The sequence below is a fragment of the Octopus bimaculoides genome, chromosome 18 (assembly GCF_046866305.1).
Source record: "Octopus bimaculoides isolate indiv1 chromosome 18, ASM4686630v1, whole genome shotgun sequence".
NCBI classification, from domain to species: Eukaryota; Metazoa; Mollusca; class Cephalopoda; order Octopoda; family Octopodidae; genus Octopus; species Octopus bimaculoides.
Genome location: NC_142945.1, coordinates 3867548 through 3884953, shown reverse-complemented (window position 1 = coordinate 3884953; position 17406 = coordinate 3867548). Strand labels below are relative to the sequence as shown.

General features: G+C 34.0%; 1 protein-coding gene across 3 annotated transcripts in view; it reads right to left on the bottom strand.

The window, feature by feature from the left end:
* LOC106882341 (protein lin-28 homolog) overlaps nt 1-17406 on the bottom strand; it is a 260465-nt gene that overhangs the window by 186684 nt on the left and 56375 nt on the right. For 2 of the 3 annotated variants that reach the window (XM_089365655.1, XM_089365656.1), the window contains one exon: nt 15965-16138. In XM_089365655.1, coding sequence (XP_089221781.1) covers nt 15965-16138 — 174 coding nt within the window. Of the gene's footprint in view, nt 1-9786; nt 10643-15964; nt 16139-17406 lie in introns of those variants that run through there. The other variant, XM_089365657.1, reaches the window with a different exon arrangement.

The window sequence follows — 17406 nt, the reverse complement described above, 5'->3', positions numbered from 1 at the left end:
ATGTAAATCTGTATGTGTATATGTATGCGTGTATGCGTATGAGCGTACCTACACGCATACATGTATGCATGTATACATATATATATATATATATTTATATATACAAACATACAAGCATGTATGTGTGAATATTCGTAGTGTTAACAAAATCAACGCCAGCCTCATTTATTTTTGATCCTTTGTAAGATGCGATAGTTAGAGTTACGTCCCTTTAAAATGACCCGGCTCCCAGTTTTCCTTTTCCAATATATACTTAGATAGTCCTCGTTATATCGTTGTTAATTATTTTGGGGTTGATGAAATGGGGCATTCAGAAAAAAGCGAGCGACCAAAATATTTAAGGTCATTGAACTTTTCTCAACCGATCAATGGGCCAATTGAGTAAACCTATCAATATCGAACCTATAGTGACTACCGGAAACAGCTGTAAGTCAAATACCGAAAAATATGTAGTGACCATTATTTAGGCCTTGCCTTGTAGAAACCAGGATAACTGGAACACAATCATGGATTTACAATATAGATTCGTGATGGACTATAACCTCGGACCCTGCCATAAAAATACTAGGAGCTCTTTACTAATCTAAACAATATTGCTAGCCTTGTGTACTAACAGAGAGCTTACGGAGTATTTTGCTCCGATTAATAATCCTTCACTAAGATATTAGCATGCTTTCTTACAAAGGGATAAGAAAGTAGTATAAAAGGCAAAATTGACCTCGGCGGAATTTGAACTCAGAACGTGAAGACGGACGAAACGTATTTTGCCCGGTGTGCAAACGATTCTGCCAGCTCGTCGACTTCATTTTTCCTATATAATTTACTGACCAGCAAAGAATAGAGAGAAAAGGAGAGAGAGAGAGAGAAAGAGAGAGAACATATTTATGTAGGATTCGATCTCAGAACCTAAATGGACTAAGCTAAATAGTCAATAGACCAGTAAACATTTGTATTAAAAGGAAAAATCGGTGCAAAATTAATTGAAAACAAAATTAATAGGTGATTCTCTATTATTTGCATCTGAAATCAATATGCACGAAGGTAATTGAACTCCAAATTTAATCAATCAATTAATTAACTAATTAATTAATTAATATATTTATCTATTGCATTATTTATTTATGATAATACATAGCTATATGTTTTTTGTTGGAAAAACACTGGTTCTCTTAAAATGACGACCGCTGCAACGAATAGAGACGGGCAGAACTGTAGAGAGACAGAGAGTAATCTCCCCTGCATTGGCATGCAGTCAAAGATTTTTCTCATTATAGAGAGAGAGAGAGAGAGAGAGAGAGAGAAAGAGAGAGAGAAAGAGAGAGAGAAAGAGAGAGAGAAAGAGAGAGAGAAAGAGAGAGAGAGAGAGAGAGAAAAAGAGAAAGAGAAAGAGAGAGAGAAAGAGAGAGAGAGAGAGAGAGAGAGAGATCCACTAAATTTTACTCGATTGAGGAGAAAAATAATTAATCTAATTTACGATGAGTCTAACCAATTAACCATTTTACTGACTCCAAATTATATTTAAACTTTTTTTTTTTTAAGCGTGGTACTCATTCTATTCTGTTCTGAACCGCTAATTCAGGGGACGTAAACGCACCAACATCGGTTACACAAAGACATACATACATATATACATACAACAGCGGGCTTCTCTCAGTTTGCGTCTACCAAATCCACTCAAATGACTTTGGTCAGCCCGAGGCCATAGAAGAAACGCGCCCAAGGTGCCATGCATTGGGACTGAACCCAGAACCATGTAGTCGGAAGTAAACTTCTTACCATACTGCCATGCCTGTGTCTGTAAATTTTGATTAACATAGCTAATTTAAAATGTAACTTATATTGAATTAATTAATTTCATTATTTCTTGGCATTGCCTGTAGGTCTATTCGAGCAATGCTGGTCAGAGGCGGTCCAGCTGTGACCATGTCGTATTTTAGGCAGGTGTGATCTGAATGACATTTGGCTGCTATATCTAGCAGATCACGTGACCATGTATAGGCGTTTCCAGTCCATCCTCAAACCGAGAACCTGGCCTGAATGTTTGTGACTGAGTGGTCTCCCCTAAAGACACCCAAGACCCCGAGCCCCGGATCAAATCTTCTTCCGAAGATGGCCATGGCGGGATTTGAGCTCAGAACGGAAAGGGCCGGGAAAATACCGCAAGATATCCGCTACGATTTTTCTCTGCAAGAAATCGTTATTATGATTATTATTATTACAACAATGCGATGAGATAGCAATACTGTCTGAGTATCAATACTTTACATTCTCAACTCAAATCTGGGCTCGTTAAGGCGATGTTCCAGCATAGCCACAGTCTAATGACTGGAACAAATAAAAGGTAAAAGCTTATAGGATTATAGGAGGATGGGGGTTGGAAAAACATTAACATTGCTTATCGCCCTTACATGGAGCAAAATGATCGGAATAAGTCGGGCGAAAACGGTGTAAGCCTAAAATAATCTACTGTTGGTGTATGAACGCTCCTCACGTTAGACGGAAACATTTGCGTTTAGGACTGTTATAAGAGCGGAGTATATGAGAAGATGTGGTGTTGTGGTTATGCCCTTCCTGAACAATATTACTTATCAGGCGAACAAACGAAATGAAACCGCGTACGTGTTGTTTCGCTGTGCATATATGAGTGAATGTGATATGTCTGTGTGTGTGTGTGTGTGTGTGTGTGTATACATATATATATATATACATATATATATATATATATATATATATATATATATATATATATATATATATATATATATATATAATAGATAGATAGATAGATAGACCACGGACTCATACGTCGTTAGACGACGTATAAGGGTTCAACAATTTCTTACCGAACAACCACACAGATGATTTGCTTATAGTGATCAAATGTTTGTATAGGCATGGGCTCATTCCCTCCATCAAATCGACATTGCCTGTAACAGGTGCACCATGTGCCACATGTCAGATGACGAAATGATCGCGGAGCAACGTAAAAGAAAGTGCTTTGCTCAAGAACACAACGTAACGCCTGGTCTGAAATCGAAACTACGATCTCGCAATCAAGAGTGCAACACCCTAACCACTAAGCCATGTCCCTTGTATTAATTTATGTATGGGTACAGAGGAGGAGAGAGTGAGGCATGTGTTCAAATGTATGAGTGAGTGAGTGAGTGAAAGAGAGTATTTTGATACTAATATGAATGTGGATGTAGTGAAAATATTTTATTGAAATTAACTCACAAAAGAAAGAAAAAAAACACAAAAAGACCACAAAATAGTAGTTCGAATCGCTAGATATAGCAGCCAAATCCTTTCAAATCACACCCCACCGTCTCAGAATGCAAGACATGATTATATAATGCAGTCCCTTATATAAAGACAAAATAATCATTGCTTTAAATATTAGTCCCGGTCGATCAAGACTGAGTAGGGTGTTATACAGTAATACGAACAGCAACAGTTTTGGCTCCATAACTTTTACAGAAACTACAAAAAAAATTGCGTTCTAAACATGAAGGATCCAGCTGGCCCTTGTTTCAGCAGGGCCTGTTCGATAAAACCTTAATCAGTTAAAAACACACGAAAACTGAAAATATGAAGCAGATAGGTTATGTAATACACATACAAACAATGTAACAGCTTGTGAATATAAAATATGGAAAGAAATACGATTTAGGTATAAAATATTAAAATAAAATTCAAATATAAATCCTCCATTTAATATTCATAAAAAGATAATGAATAAGTATTGAGAAAATTTTTAATTTATATGATTTTCTGTTTTTGTTTTTTAGTAGGTAATGAGTGGAAATCGAGATACAGGCATGCATGCATGCACACACACACACACACACACACACACACACACACACACACACACACACACACACACACACATATATATACATATATATACAGATATATATATATATATGCGTGTGTGTGTAGATAGATAGTAAATTTTTGTGTTTATAGATAACCAAAATTACAATCACTTCATGAATCATTTAAACAAAATCTTACCTCCAGTACCAAATATATATTTAGACTATATATTCAGAAGCCATTGACAAATATGGTAAAGAAATGCATTTATGTGATGTATAAACTTTTTACTAAGCATTTAATTTATTCTATTCAACTTTACCTCTAGAATATTCCAAGCATTTTTCGCATTTATTTGCAATTTTTTTCTTGCTGAAAAATCTTTTGTATTTTCCCCAAGCCAGAATTGTTTTAAAATACATGACAATATACATGAAAATATACTTTATGTAAAATAAAATATTTATCCCCTGAGCATAATAAGTGGAACATGCTATCCTATGTTTGAAGTGTGGCACTGAATTATTAAATGTTATAGTGTTAAATACGATAGAAGAGATAGCAATATTCTCTGGGATAGATAGCTAATCTACTGTTGGATATGTTTCTTAAATGTTACCGATTTGATGGTTCTTCCAAGTAAAGTGAAATAAATGTGGTATGTGGAATAAAATGTCCTGTCTAAAATTTCCTGTGTTTTCATAGCTGGTGATTAATTTTCTTGTCTCCTTTAATACTTTGGTTTCGCTTGTCGATAGTGTGATTGATGAGAGATAAATTGCTTGCTTAATGATTGATGAGCGTCTCCATTCATCAGTTAGACGGTGCATTCTACTAAACACAGAGAAAACGAATTCGGTAAAGCCAATGGTTGTTGTGGCCTTCATGCTTTTCTCAGCATCATTAGTTTTCAAAAATAAACCCATCTAACATGAAAGAGGAAACAGGAATGAATCGGTCACCCAGCGGGGTTTTCGAACTATTCTATAACCTAGTCTTCGGTACTCAATCGTAGTATTTCATATATTAAACTAAAGAATCTCTAAGTAAACTTAGTGAACTGGCAGAATCATTTGAGCGCCGTACAAAAATGCTTAGCAGCATTTCATCCGGCTGTTGGCATTCAGAGCTCAAATCCCGTCGAGGTCAACTTTGCCTCTCATCTTTTCAGGTCGATAAGACGAGTACCAGATGAGTACAGGAGTCGATGAAAATAGATTTAACCACCTCCTGAAATCGCTGGCTTTTCCCGAAAATCTGAAAGGACGATTATTATGATTTCTACTTGGTTTGCCATTTTATTGTTCACGTGCCGTTATGCAACATATCATCATATTAAACTGTACTGTATAGCCCTTACTCTTTGTGTAAACCTTTAACGAATTATTAGTAGTAACTAATTAACGAAATTTATGTGTGTGTGTGTGTGTGTGAGTATGTGTACGCTGTTGTTTATCCTTTGAAAAACCAAACCTAAGACCGAAACAGTCCCAGACGCAGCGACAACCCGCTTTTTTTTTTTTTTTAAATCTTATTTTGTCTTTTGTATATCAAGGAGGAGGACAAAATATACCGATGCACCTTCTGTCCTCAAGTCGGCAGAGTACGATTGCAAGCGGGTTCCGCCTGCCATTTTTAGCAGTCCGAGTGGCCCGACGAAAGTGAAGTTTCTCTCACTGGTTCACCATATATATATATATATATATAAACCGTGCGATTGTTATTATTATTATTATTCATAAGCTGCCACTAACTCTTATATTCATTAATATAATGAATTTGCTATATTTCACGTGAAATTGACGTGAGCAAATTATTTCTGTAATAATAAACAGTTTATTATTATCATTATTTTTTTTTTTTTTTACAGCACCGCACAGCTATATTTGTAATTTATTTTAATTTTTTTGCCTTTTTCTTCAAATTTCTGCCCAAAAACGTACCCTCCCAGCCCTCAACATTTTAAAAAGTCCAAATACTAACCTCTAAACACCATATTTTGACTGTTAGCTTCATTAATCCAGTAATACATTAGGAAATTGCACAAGACTCGACAACAGATTTTTCAAGCTGATATTTTTCTGGTTTAGACAGAAGAATAGTCTCCCTTGCTTCAGTCATTATAGAATCGAAGAAAGGAAGAAAAAACAATAAATAAATAAAATAAAAGATGACGGTTTTATTGTTGTAGTTTAGTGCTGGACCAGCCCCGATTGAGCAGACACCTCTGGTAAGAGACGTTCGACTTATTTTATATTCATGGCCACGTTCTTCTATACTTTTTTGCTTTTGTTCTTTTTGGTGTATTTATATATTTTTTTTAGACAGATGGTAAATGCAGATCGAAAGACCGAATAGAAACACCCTTGTTGGCTCAACTTTTGATCAAAACCGTTCCAGCCATGACCAAGCCGTTGATTTTCCGACGTAACATTACCTAGATGCTGTACATGATGTTGTCATTGTTGTTGTTGTTCAAGCCCAAATCGAGCAGATCTATTGTTAAAATCCTTCCAGCCGTGACAATCCCTCATTGTTTCATTTTTACAGATAGTGTATATTTTCTGCAACATTATTTAATGCATCCCCACCCACTTGTCTACACAAAATATGGTATGACTGCTATTTCTAGCGGAATGAGCGACCCTAAACAAGCCCCGCGTTGCATGAAACGAAGAAATAGACGTGAAAGATTCGTTAGAGGAATTAACGTGTTCTGTATTGAGTTATGTCCCTTGACATCCTGGGATCAAACCCCACCGAGGTCGACTGTATTATCCCTTAATCTAGTATAATACCCACTCCCACTCTTTCACAAAATGTATTGGTTTGTGCTTATTTTAAAACTTATAATTTATTATGTTAATCAGTGGATTTTATAATCTGGAAAGACAAATGGATAAGAAATAAGTACCAGCTACGTACTGAGGTCGATGGTATAGACTAACACCTCACTTAACGCAATTGTTGGCCTTGGGCTTAAAACAGAAACCATTTAGTGCTGCGAGCAACCAGAATCGTTAGAGTGACCCAAACATATTTCACAGTGTTTGTTCCTCCCAGGAGGAGGGTGTTCTGTAAACCAAATAGACACACAATTTAGTATTACATATATAATATTGTGAGTTCAAAAGTCTTTTAGAGCAAGTGAGATTATTCCTGCATTTAGTTGACAAAAACTCCCTGCAGTGGTGTTTAAAAGAAGAAAGCTATTTGTAAGAAAGAAATGAAAAAGAATATTGTTTTAATTTTTTTTTTTTTTAATTACAAAATCCTTAAGTGAAATTTGAAACCTTAACTCCCTCATTGACACTCAAATACAAGGCAAAAAAAAAGGGAAAAGGAAGACTCATTATTTTATCAATTAGTTTCCCATTTATTAAATTCTGAGTTCAGATCTGTAGCCTCGAGCCGACCAAAAGCCTTGTGAGTGGATTTGGTAGATGGAAATTGGAAGAATCCCATCGTATAGTGTGTGTGTGTGTGTGTGTGTGTGTGTGTGTGTCTGTGTGCCTTTGTGTCTATGCTTATCCTCCTCCCACCGCTCGACAACCGGTGTTGGTGTGTTTATGTCCCCGTAACTTAGCGGTTCGGCTTAAGTGAACGATAGAATAAGCACCAGGCTTTACACAAAAATAATTAAGTACTGGGGTTGATTCATTTGACTAAAAATTCCTGAAGGCGCTGCTGCAGCCTGGCCGCTGCCTAGTAACCAAAACAAGTAAAAGCTAAAAGAATCTAAATCCCAAAGCCCCCCCCACACACACACACACACACACACTGCCTTTCTTCCTTCAAGTACTGCAGTTGGATAAATCGACTCGCCCATCCAACCCCACTCCGCCCAAACTTTGTGGCTTTGTGCCTGGCAGAATCGATCGCTAGAGCGATAAACAAACTGCTCGGCGGTAATATATTTGCGTTTCTTTGTTTGTGTTCCTAGTTCAAATCCTGCCAAAGTATTTTTCTTCTTTTGTTCTTTTCTGTGGACGATGAAATAGAATATAGATTTTGATGCAATCGACTGTTTTCATCTTTCACACGAAAATCTGGGCTTTGTGCGATGGAAGCAAGCTGGCAAAATCATTAGTGCGTCGAACAAAATACTTCCGGCTCTTTACGTCCTGAGTTCAAATTCTAGAGAGGTCGACGTTGCCGTTCATCTTTTCAGGGTCGATAACTTAAGTACCAGTTACGCACTGGGATTGATGTAATCGACTTAATCCCTTCTCCCAAATTTGAGGCCTTGTACCTCCAGTAGAAAGGATTATTATTATTATTATTATTATTATTATTAAATCTAATTATTAACGCTAATTTATGTTCCGGCCTGTTATCCTGTCTTTTGAAAAATAATAAACAAATCGTTAAAATTAATATTTTAGAACTGAATTATTTTTATAACTATTTAAAATTGTATGATAATTAGAATTGTTAATTATTTCAATTTAAGAGAATGGTTCTCAACCGGAATCCATATTCCCCTTGGGAGTCCATATAAGATTTTGTTGTTAAAGTCTATGTCCAATAAATTGGTTATACTTGTACAATGCACAACATATTTTGATAATTCTTCTTGCACAATTCCTAATAATATTTAATTCTAAAAATACAAAGGATTTTTTAAACATTAAATGGCTCTGAGGGTCCGCCTGAGTAAAATGGGTATCGAAGGGATCCATAGGAAAAAAAAAATGGTTGAGATTCACTGGTCAAAAAAAAAAAAATATTTCAGAAAAAAATATTGCCGCTGCCGTTCTTAGGTTACCAATAATTTATAGGTTACAGAGAAGTTTTACACTACAAGGAAGGCCGAGGAGACAGACATGGACAGATTGAAAATATGGGATAAATATATTTTAAAATTTGTTATTTAAATAAAGTTTGTTGGGATTTATGGCCATATTTTTTTTAATGTAAAACGTGTTTTGGGGTTTTCTCAAGCACACGCATGGAGATACAAACACTGCTACACACAAGGATTTATATACACGAACAGCCTAGATACAAACACACCACAAACTCATATACTCATATTCATACACACACGCACGCACACATATACCCGTAAACAAACAGTTACACATGTGTGTGTGCATAGGCATACATGCATATATACTTAAATACAATAACAGACACTTACGTACATCGGCACATCATACATGCACACATCATACATGCACATCATACATCATACATGCACATCATACATGCACACATCTATATATGCTTTTCTCTTTGCTTTGGACAGGCATGGCTGTATGCTTAAAGAAGTTTGCACCGTAACCACTTGGTTATGGGTTAGGATTCACTACACAGAAACTTGGACAACTTCTCTTAAAATGTCTTGTAAGTGAAATTTCGTGTATGTATGTATGTAGGTAGGTAGGTAGGTACGCGTGTATGTTTAAAACAATATTGTTTTTATGCTGAGTTCTTTATATCCGTAAATAGTAGTTCAACCAAAGAGTTCGACCAAAAGCCCTGAACACAATGCCCCAATATGGCCGCAGTCCTAAGACTTCAACCAGTAAAAGAATTAAAAGAAAAAGAATTAGTTAAAAATTGTTTTGCGGAGATTTTCATAATTTGTTTTGAGATTTACATATGATATATTATATTTAAACATTTGAATATTTACTGTAAATACCCAAATTAATATTATTATAAATATATGTACTGCGAGTTGGATCCTATCAAGATTAATTCTTTAAAAAATAAAAGAAAAAAACCTTCGTGCAACCTCTTCAATAATTGTTGCAAAAAGCAACGAAAATTTTAGAGAAAAATAATAATAATAATAAATGAGTGGAAATTGAACTGGTGAGTGTATTAATTAATAGGATATTAAAACAGAATGACTGACTCCAGACACAACAAAATATGCTTCAACACACGAATTCACATGAAGAATCTTGCGAACTAAATACAAAAACGAAATAGATATATTTCTTAAAATGTGCTTACCAACAGACCAAGGGGTTGTCAAAGCGTCTCGTTCCTTATAACCCATTGTAGGTGCTTGCAGTACTGGCGAGTCGCCAGCAGCGGTGTCAAATAGAAATTCACAACAGTTCTTGGACTCGGCTACTTCATATTAAAAGTATCGACAACTGAAGGCCGAGGAACTTTTAAATTCTTCGTCGTCTTCTTCCTTCGTTTTTGTTAAAGTCAGTTCTGATTGAGGCAGGCCTATGGTCTGGCTGTGACTATCTTGTCTGTTGTATATCTAGGACTACATAGTCCGATGTGCACTTGGGGAAGGCAGGGCAGTGAATGATTTGGTTGCTTAGTCTTGCAAACCAAACGACCACATAGAGGACCGCTCCCTCTTCTCTCCACCCCCACAGAGAGAAATCAGTGAGAAAGAGAAAAGGATGAAGTAGAGAGAGAGAGTGATTTACTGTAGTTTACGATATTAGTTATTGTTCTGAATCCACAATTTGGATTCAGCTTAGCTTTGAATCCTCTCGGGAAAACCAGGAAAATTAAATCCAATAATATATTAGAGGTAGATTAACAAATCTACCAACGCCAACCAATATTCTCGGTTCTTTGGTGTAGACACAAGAACCAGCTTTGCTTGCATGTGCCCACACGAAGTATCCCGAGTATAAAAAAAGTGTGTGGTGGGGGAACGAATTCAATTATCTTAAAATAATGAGAAAATCCTTGTCATACGAAAAAAATACTACCTGTGTGTGTGTGTGTGTGTGTGTGTGTAAGAAATAGGGTAAGTATGCAGTGGCGTAGATAAAAAAAAATGCGTGACGATTCTAAGTCTGTGATCCAGGTTGGATTGCCAACAGTGGTACCTACTTTTGTTTCTTTTTTATTGAAGCCTCGAAGTGAACATCAACGTCAAAACTACAACTTCCCCCGTCCCATATCCGATTCTCCTCCCCTCCCGTGTCACAGTTCTTGAAGTCAAAGGGCAGATTAACCCATTGATGGATACCTCGGACTCGGCACTATACGAATTACCATTATTGGTCCGCCAAAACAATAAAACTTCCAAGTGTAGAACTAAAAATTTTCGAGGTCCAACACTGTAAATCACACACGTTGACCTCCCCAAACCGACCGAAACTATTAAGTTATATATATATATATATATATATATATATATATATATATATAATCACCTCTGTGTTAGATGTAACATATGTGTATGGGTGTGTGTGTGAATGTACAAATGCATAGAACACAATTATTTATATAAATTTATATATATATATATATGTATTTATTTTATTTACCTATGTATATAAACATGCAACTAAGTATATATAATATATACACATATATATATGCACATGCAAATGTACACAAACATACACACATATGTACCCGTTTGCTATACTGTAATACGCGTGTAAGGAGGGTATCTATTTTTTCATTACAGCCATGATATATCGTATTATAACTAATATTGTTATGCAAACTCCATAAAGGCAAAAATACACAAAGGAAAGTGAAATTACAAGAAACACAGCAGGCATGTTTTTTTGTTTTTATGTGTGTGTGTGTGTGTGTGTGTTTTTTTTTTTTGTTTTTTTTTGTTTTCTATCTTCAGAAAATACCTGTTCTATCGCATACTAAGAGTTGCAGGTGAATAGAATAGAGGATTTTAAAGGGAAGAAGTGAAAGGCTGACCTTTTGGGTCAGTTTATTTAATGACTGGCTGGTCAGTCAGTTAGCCGGCAGTGCAAGGTAGCCAGCCAGCCAGCCAGCCAGCCAGCCAGCCTGCCAGCCACACAAACAGACAGTACAGTAAAGGCCATAAAAGCCAACAAGCTAAATGTTAAGATAACAACCACGAAATCTTACAAGAGTGTAAGGAAGAATAAAGAGAAAAAAAATGATAAAAGGAAAAAATGGTAACAATAAATAAGCAAATAAATAAATAAGGAACGTAAAGATAATGCTAGTATATATTTTAAAGATATAATAGTCTATATAGCAATTAAAATAATGATAATTATAAGAGAGAATAATATATTTGCGCCACAACAATGACAACAACGGTAATAAAGAGGAAAATGTTAACGCAATTTAATAAGTTAAGAAATTAACGTCGTTTCCTCAATCAACACAATTTTATGCTGTTCTGTCTTCCTTTGTCTTTCTCTCTTTTTCTTTATTTATATTTATATATATATATTATAGCATGTGTGTGTGTGTATTCTTAAACAAGAATATATTTGACAGTAACTTTGATGTTTCGACCCGTTAATTCATCGTCCGACGATGGCTAGAACTGGCCAAAACTTCTAAGTCACTATCAATAATATTTTTGCATAAGAAAAATAAATTTTTACTCTACAAAAGTATAGAGTAATCCACCAGATTAATGTAAAATTGTTTTTATTATTTTATTATAACTGAACAAACATTAAAGATATATATGTGTGTGTATAATCACATATGTATGTGTGTGTATATATATATATATATATATATATATATATATATATATATATATATATATATATATATATATATATATATATGTATATATATATGTATGTATGTATATGTATATGTGTTTGTGTGAGGGGGGGGGGGGTGTCAAGACAATAAAAAAATAATTTAAACTGAAGAATTACTCCAATGCTTTTTTGTAGAATTCATGTATATTAAACAGACCGACGAAGGCCGGCAGTAACTTCGAGGTCACTATCTTTCCTCTTGTAAAAGTTTGATAAATAAATATTGAAGTTGTATATATTCTAGCATGGAATACATTCTAATATTATAACATAGAATTGGTATTAACGTAATGTCTTAAATACAATCCACACATCAACATGTAATTTTTTTTTCCCATTCTTTTCATGTTTTTGTAGCAGTCTTTTCCAAGAACTGTTATCAACGTAATTAGTATTACCATTTTTATCATTGTTATACCATCGCTAATCTATTTGTTTCCTAATTTATATTAATTAATATTAATTTTTATCTCATTCCTCTCGTCTCACTTTCCTTCCCTCATCTATTATATAAACTTCAACAAAAATCCTTAATCATCTTTGTAATGTCCCCTTCATCTGATTGATATATTGAACCAAATAAGTCATCGCTTTTATTGTAGCTATTACTACCATTATTATTCTCATCATAATTAACACAATTATTATTGTTGTTATTATTGTTCTTATCATTATTGTCATCATCATAATCATAAACATCATCATAATTATTAACGTTACTATATCAATTAAACTAACGTTTCTTAATTTAATTAATTATCATACACCCAAAATATATAGCCTCGCAGCCATGATAATTATCACTACTACTACTAATACAACTACTACTACTACATATGGTGATTCTGCTACGTGTTAAATACAAGTTAAAACTATACTATAATAATTAAATACCCAACAGTTCAGATTTTGTGAATAATTTTAAAAATCATATCGTGTGCGTGTGTGCACGCATGTGTTAATTACTATACAGCCCCAAAGTGCAATTAACCCTAAAATTAAACAAGTTTATAACATCTGATACCCGTCATTTCGTTTCTTTCATGAACTTCTTTTAGTTATCAGTGGTTATTGTTCTTTGTTTTGTTTCCTGCTATGAGTATGGCACTTGTACATGGCGAAATATTAACATATACTATAGACATATACATACATACATACATACATACATACATACATACATACATACATATACACACACACATATTGATTATATAATATAGATTGATTACTTTCCAAATGCAAGTTTATTAGAGAGCTTATTAACCATTTATGGTAGTTCTAACTGCCCCAACCACATTTGTTTAGAAAATAAGTGTCAATTTCAGTATTTGTGTGCATAATCTACAAGCTTGTGTATATTATATACGAATTTATACACATACACACACACATATATATATATACATATACCATTACACACATAAATTTGCATATATATCCATATATATATATATATATATATATATATATATATATATATATACCTTTATGTATACGTTTTTGACATACAAACGCACAAACTCACACACATGTATATAACTTTACATTTGTGTATACATATGAATACATATCTGCACGTAAGCAGACATTTGTATGTAAAAGTATGTTTGTATATATCCATACATTATACACATTCTCTCTCTCTGTTTCTCTCTCTATCTCTCTCTCTCACACACACATGGACATACATTCAAGCACACACACACACACACGTATTATCTTCTATTTACATTATATAGAATTATAACACTCAATTTATTGGCAGCAAATTCGTACATCATCTTTTCCTTAATTACTTCATACCCAGGTGAGAAAAAGTTGTCAGATGCTTACTTTATCAGGCAACATATTTTTGATAAATAAACAGTTTACCATATATATATATATATATATATATATATATATATATATATATATATATATATATATATATTAGTATTGGTTTATAGTTTTTCACTTCTCTTCAAATGTTGGAAATAAAGGAAAATTATGTAAAATTTATTTGATTTTAAAGATATTGAGATAGATGGAAAACTTAGCCTCAAAAGCTTAGACAAAAGAGACATATTGAAAATATCAGGGGCAAGGAGAAATCATTTTTGTCATTCTAAGAAAAGTTAATTGTATAAAATACATATTTATATACATTTTTACAGACAGACATACACATACATACACTTCTATATATATATATATATATATACATATATATATTATATATATATATACACACACACACACACACACACATTTTGCATATACTTTACATTTATGCATACATTTTTACACTCTCATACGTAAATATGTGTATGTATTTATACATTTACAGAATACATACACACGCATATATATATATATATATATATATATATATATTTATATATATATATATGAATTTGTGCATTTTTACACACATCTATATATATACATATATCGTTTATTTATATATAGACTTACATGGTTATGCATGCATTTATGCATACATTTACACACAAAATGCACATACACACACACACGCACATATATATATATATATACTCACGTTATATACACACCATACACACATATACACTCACATACACAATATAACAACTAATAGCTGTATTCATAAATGATTCTAGGACTCGTTTTCATTACTTTTGTGCAAGAGAATTATTTCCCCTGCTCTTATTACAGAACAGAGATAGATTCTATCTATCTATCAATCTATCTATCTCTTTATCCATCTATCTATTTAACTGTCCATTTATCTACCAATTTTTATAACTTTATTTTTCTTACTTTCCTTTTGGATATCAATAAAGTTGAAATTAGAGATTAAACTTATTAAATGAACAGGTTTGTGCAAGACTTGCTTTTCTAACATGTTATATATATATATATATATATATATATATATATATATATATATATATATATATATATATATATATATATATATATATACATACATATATATATATATATATATATCATTCCTTATTTCAGATTATATTCCTTAATAAAGATGCTAGAAAAACTATTTTGAAATAACATTTCTAACATTTCTGAGTAGATTTAATACCAATAATTCCTCACTTAAAAAAAAAAAAATACTATTTTATAGAAATTGACAAAAAAAAAAAAAGAAAAATTTGCTCAAGATCTGATTAACAACCGTTCGTATATATATATATATATATATATATATATATATATATATAGATAGATAGATAGATATAGATATGGTTATATATACAGGTTTATTGCTCTCTATTTCACAGACAATCTTTAAGTAAGACCTCCACCTTTTATTTCGTTTTGCGAGATTTCTTTGCAAGAAACTTTATTTTTTTTTTTCAGACATTTCACATATTCTTCTGTCTAGTTTGACACGTATTCTTATCAGTACGTTTTTTCTTTTCTTTTGAGATATTTTCATTTTTTCACTTTTTTCTTTTCACTTTTTCTTTTTTCTTTTCTCTTTTTTTTTTTTTTTCCAGAATGAAAAATTTTTCACACTGTTTTCGTTTTGATTAGGAAAACAGTTTAAGAAAATTACTTGAAACAGTGTCAAAGATTGACAGAAAAAGAATTTGGACGACAGAATCAGAAATAATTGTTGGTGCAACAAACAGTTTAATGAACGATAAAGATATACGTGTACTCACCTTCTGCAGGTATTTCCTCAGTGCTCGGGCCTGGCCGGGCTATTTCAGCGGTGCATTGTGACTTGGGCACAGACATGGATGCAGTATGTTCGTGAGGTGCTTTCTCGGGTGGCATCAGCGGTTCTCGGAGATGGGATGTTAGGTGGCGAAAACCCGCTACGCACCCGGAATTGACTGGAAATCAAAAACGGGTGTTCTATGTTGAAGTGTGTTTGTGAACAACTGTTCGTAGGTGGAGTAAATGAGACAACAGATGAAGAAGAATAAGAACAAGAAAAAGAAAAATGAGAGCGGGAGTGTGAGAGAGGGAGTGCGTGAAAGGAAGAAAGAAAAGGAAAAAATGTTAGGGTTTTGGGAAAAGCCGATAGTTACAGAAGGACTAGGAAGAGAAAAGTCGATGGAGCGCGTTTGCCGACGTTGTCCGTCCGAAGCATCGCTATAGCCGTTTACATGGTCACGATGTTTCACAGCTAATTTAAGCGGATTTCTAACAATAAAGAAGCGAATTTGTAAAGGCAATGACGCTCTCGGTGCGATCAACTTATTGTCTATCTGTGGTCAAGTCGGCTCGGCCGTTAATTACTCCGTGTGTAAGAAGGCTGCCAGGTGCGCCAGGAGACCCGGGCGACCCCTGGGGCGTCCGCGATCGTACAAAGGGGCTGGGTTCGTTACGTTGTCTCCTCTCTCAGTGTCCACACGACACCCCTTATTCTTCACCCCCACCCCAGGTGTTTGTGTTTCATCCGACACCAACTTATGCATCAGGAAGACATTATCTTCGTCTCCAGAAAGAACTAGAACCATCGATTGAAATCACAACGGTGAGTGAGGAGGAAGTGGAGACGGTGAACAATAAAAGCAAGGATAGTCAATGAAAGGAAAGCAGACGATACGAAAGGAAAGCAGACGATAGATCGCAAATGGTACGAGGGGGGAGCTGGCGACGCTGAACCGACTATTGTGTCAAATTTTAATATGTTTACTTCCGCTCCAGGTGATCCGGTGAAGAAAAAATATATAATAAAATAAACAAACAAACACACAAAAAAATGAATACGGGAAATAGGATTTCAATGAAAAAGTTTTTGATAACTTTTTTTCTTCCTTAAAAGAAAAAAAAGAAGAAAAAATCATCAAATATTTGATTAGTTTATTGAATGAGGGCCGTTAACTCGTGATGGATTAAGTCCCCTATCTAAAAAAAACAAAACAAAAATATAAAAAATAAAGAAGAGCTGGCTATGTTGCGCGGGTTGCGATATCGAGGGACGTACGACGAACGAAGTGATGGACACTCAAGAATTCTAACATAAATTAAATTTGAATAGGCGGTTAGGTAATATCGAGTCAAGGCCTAGCGTTATTGCAGCAGCCTACCACATTCACACGGTACGATGGAAGAGAGAGAGAGAGAGAGAGAGAGAGAGAGAGAGAAAGAGAAA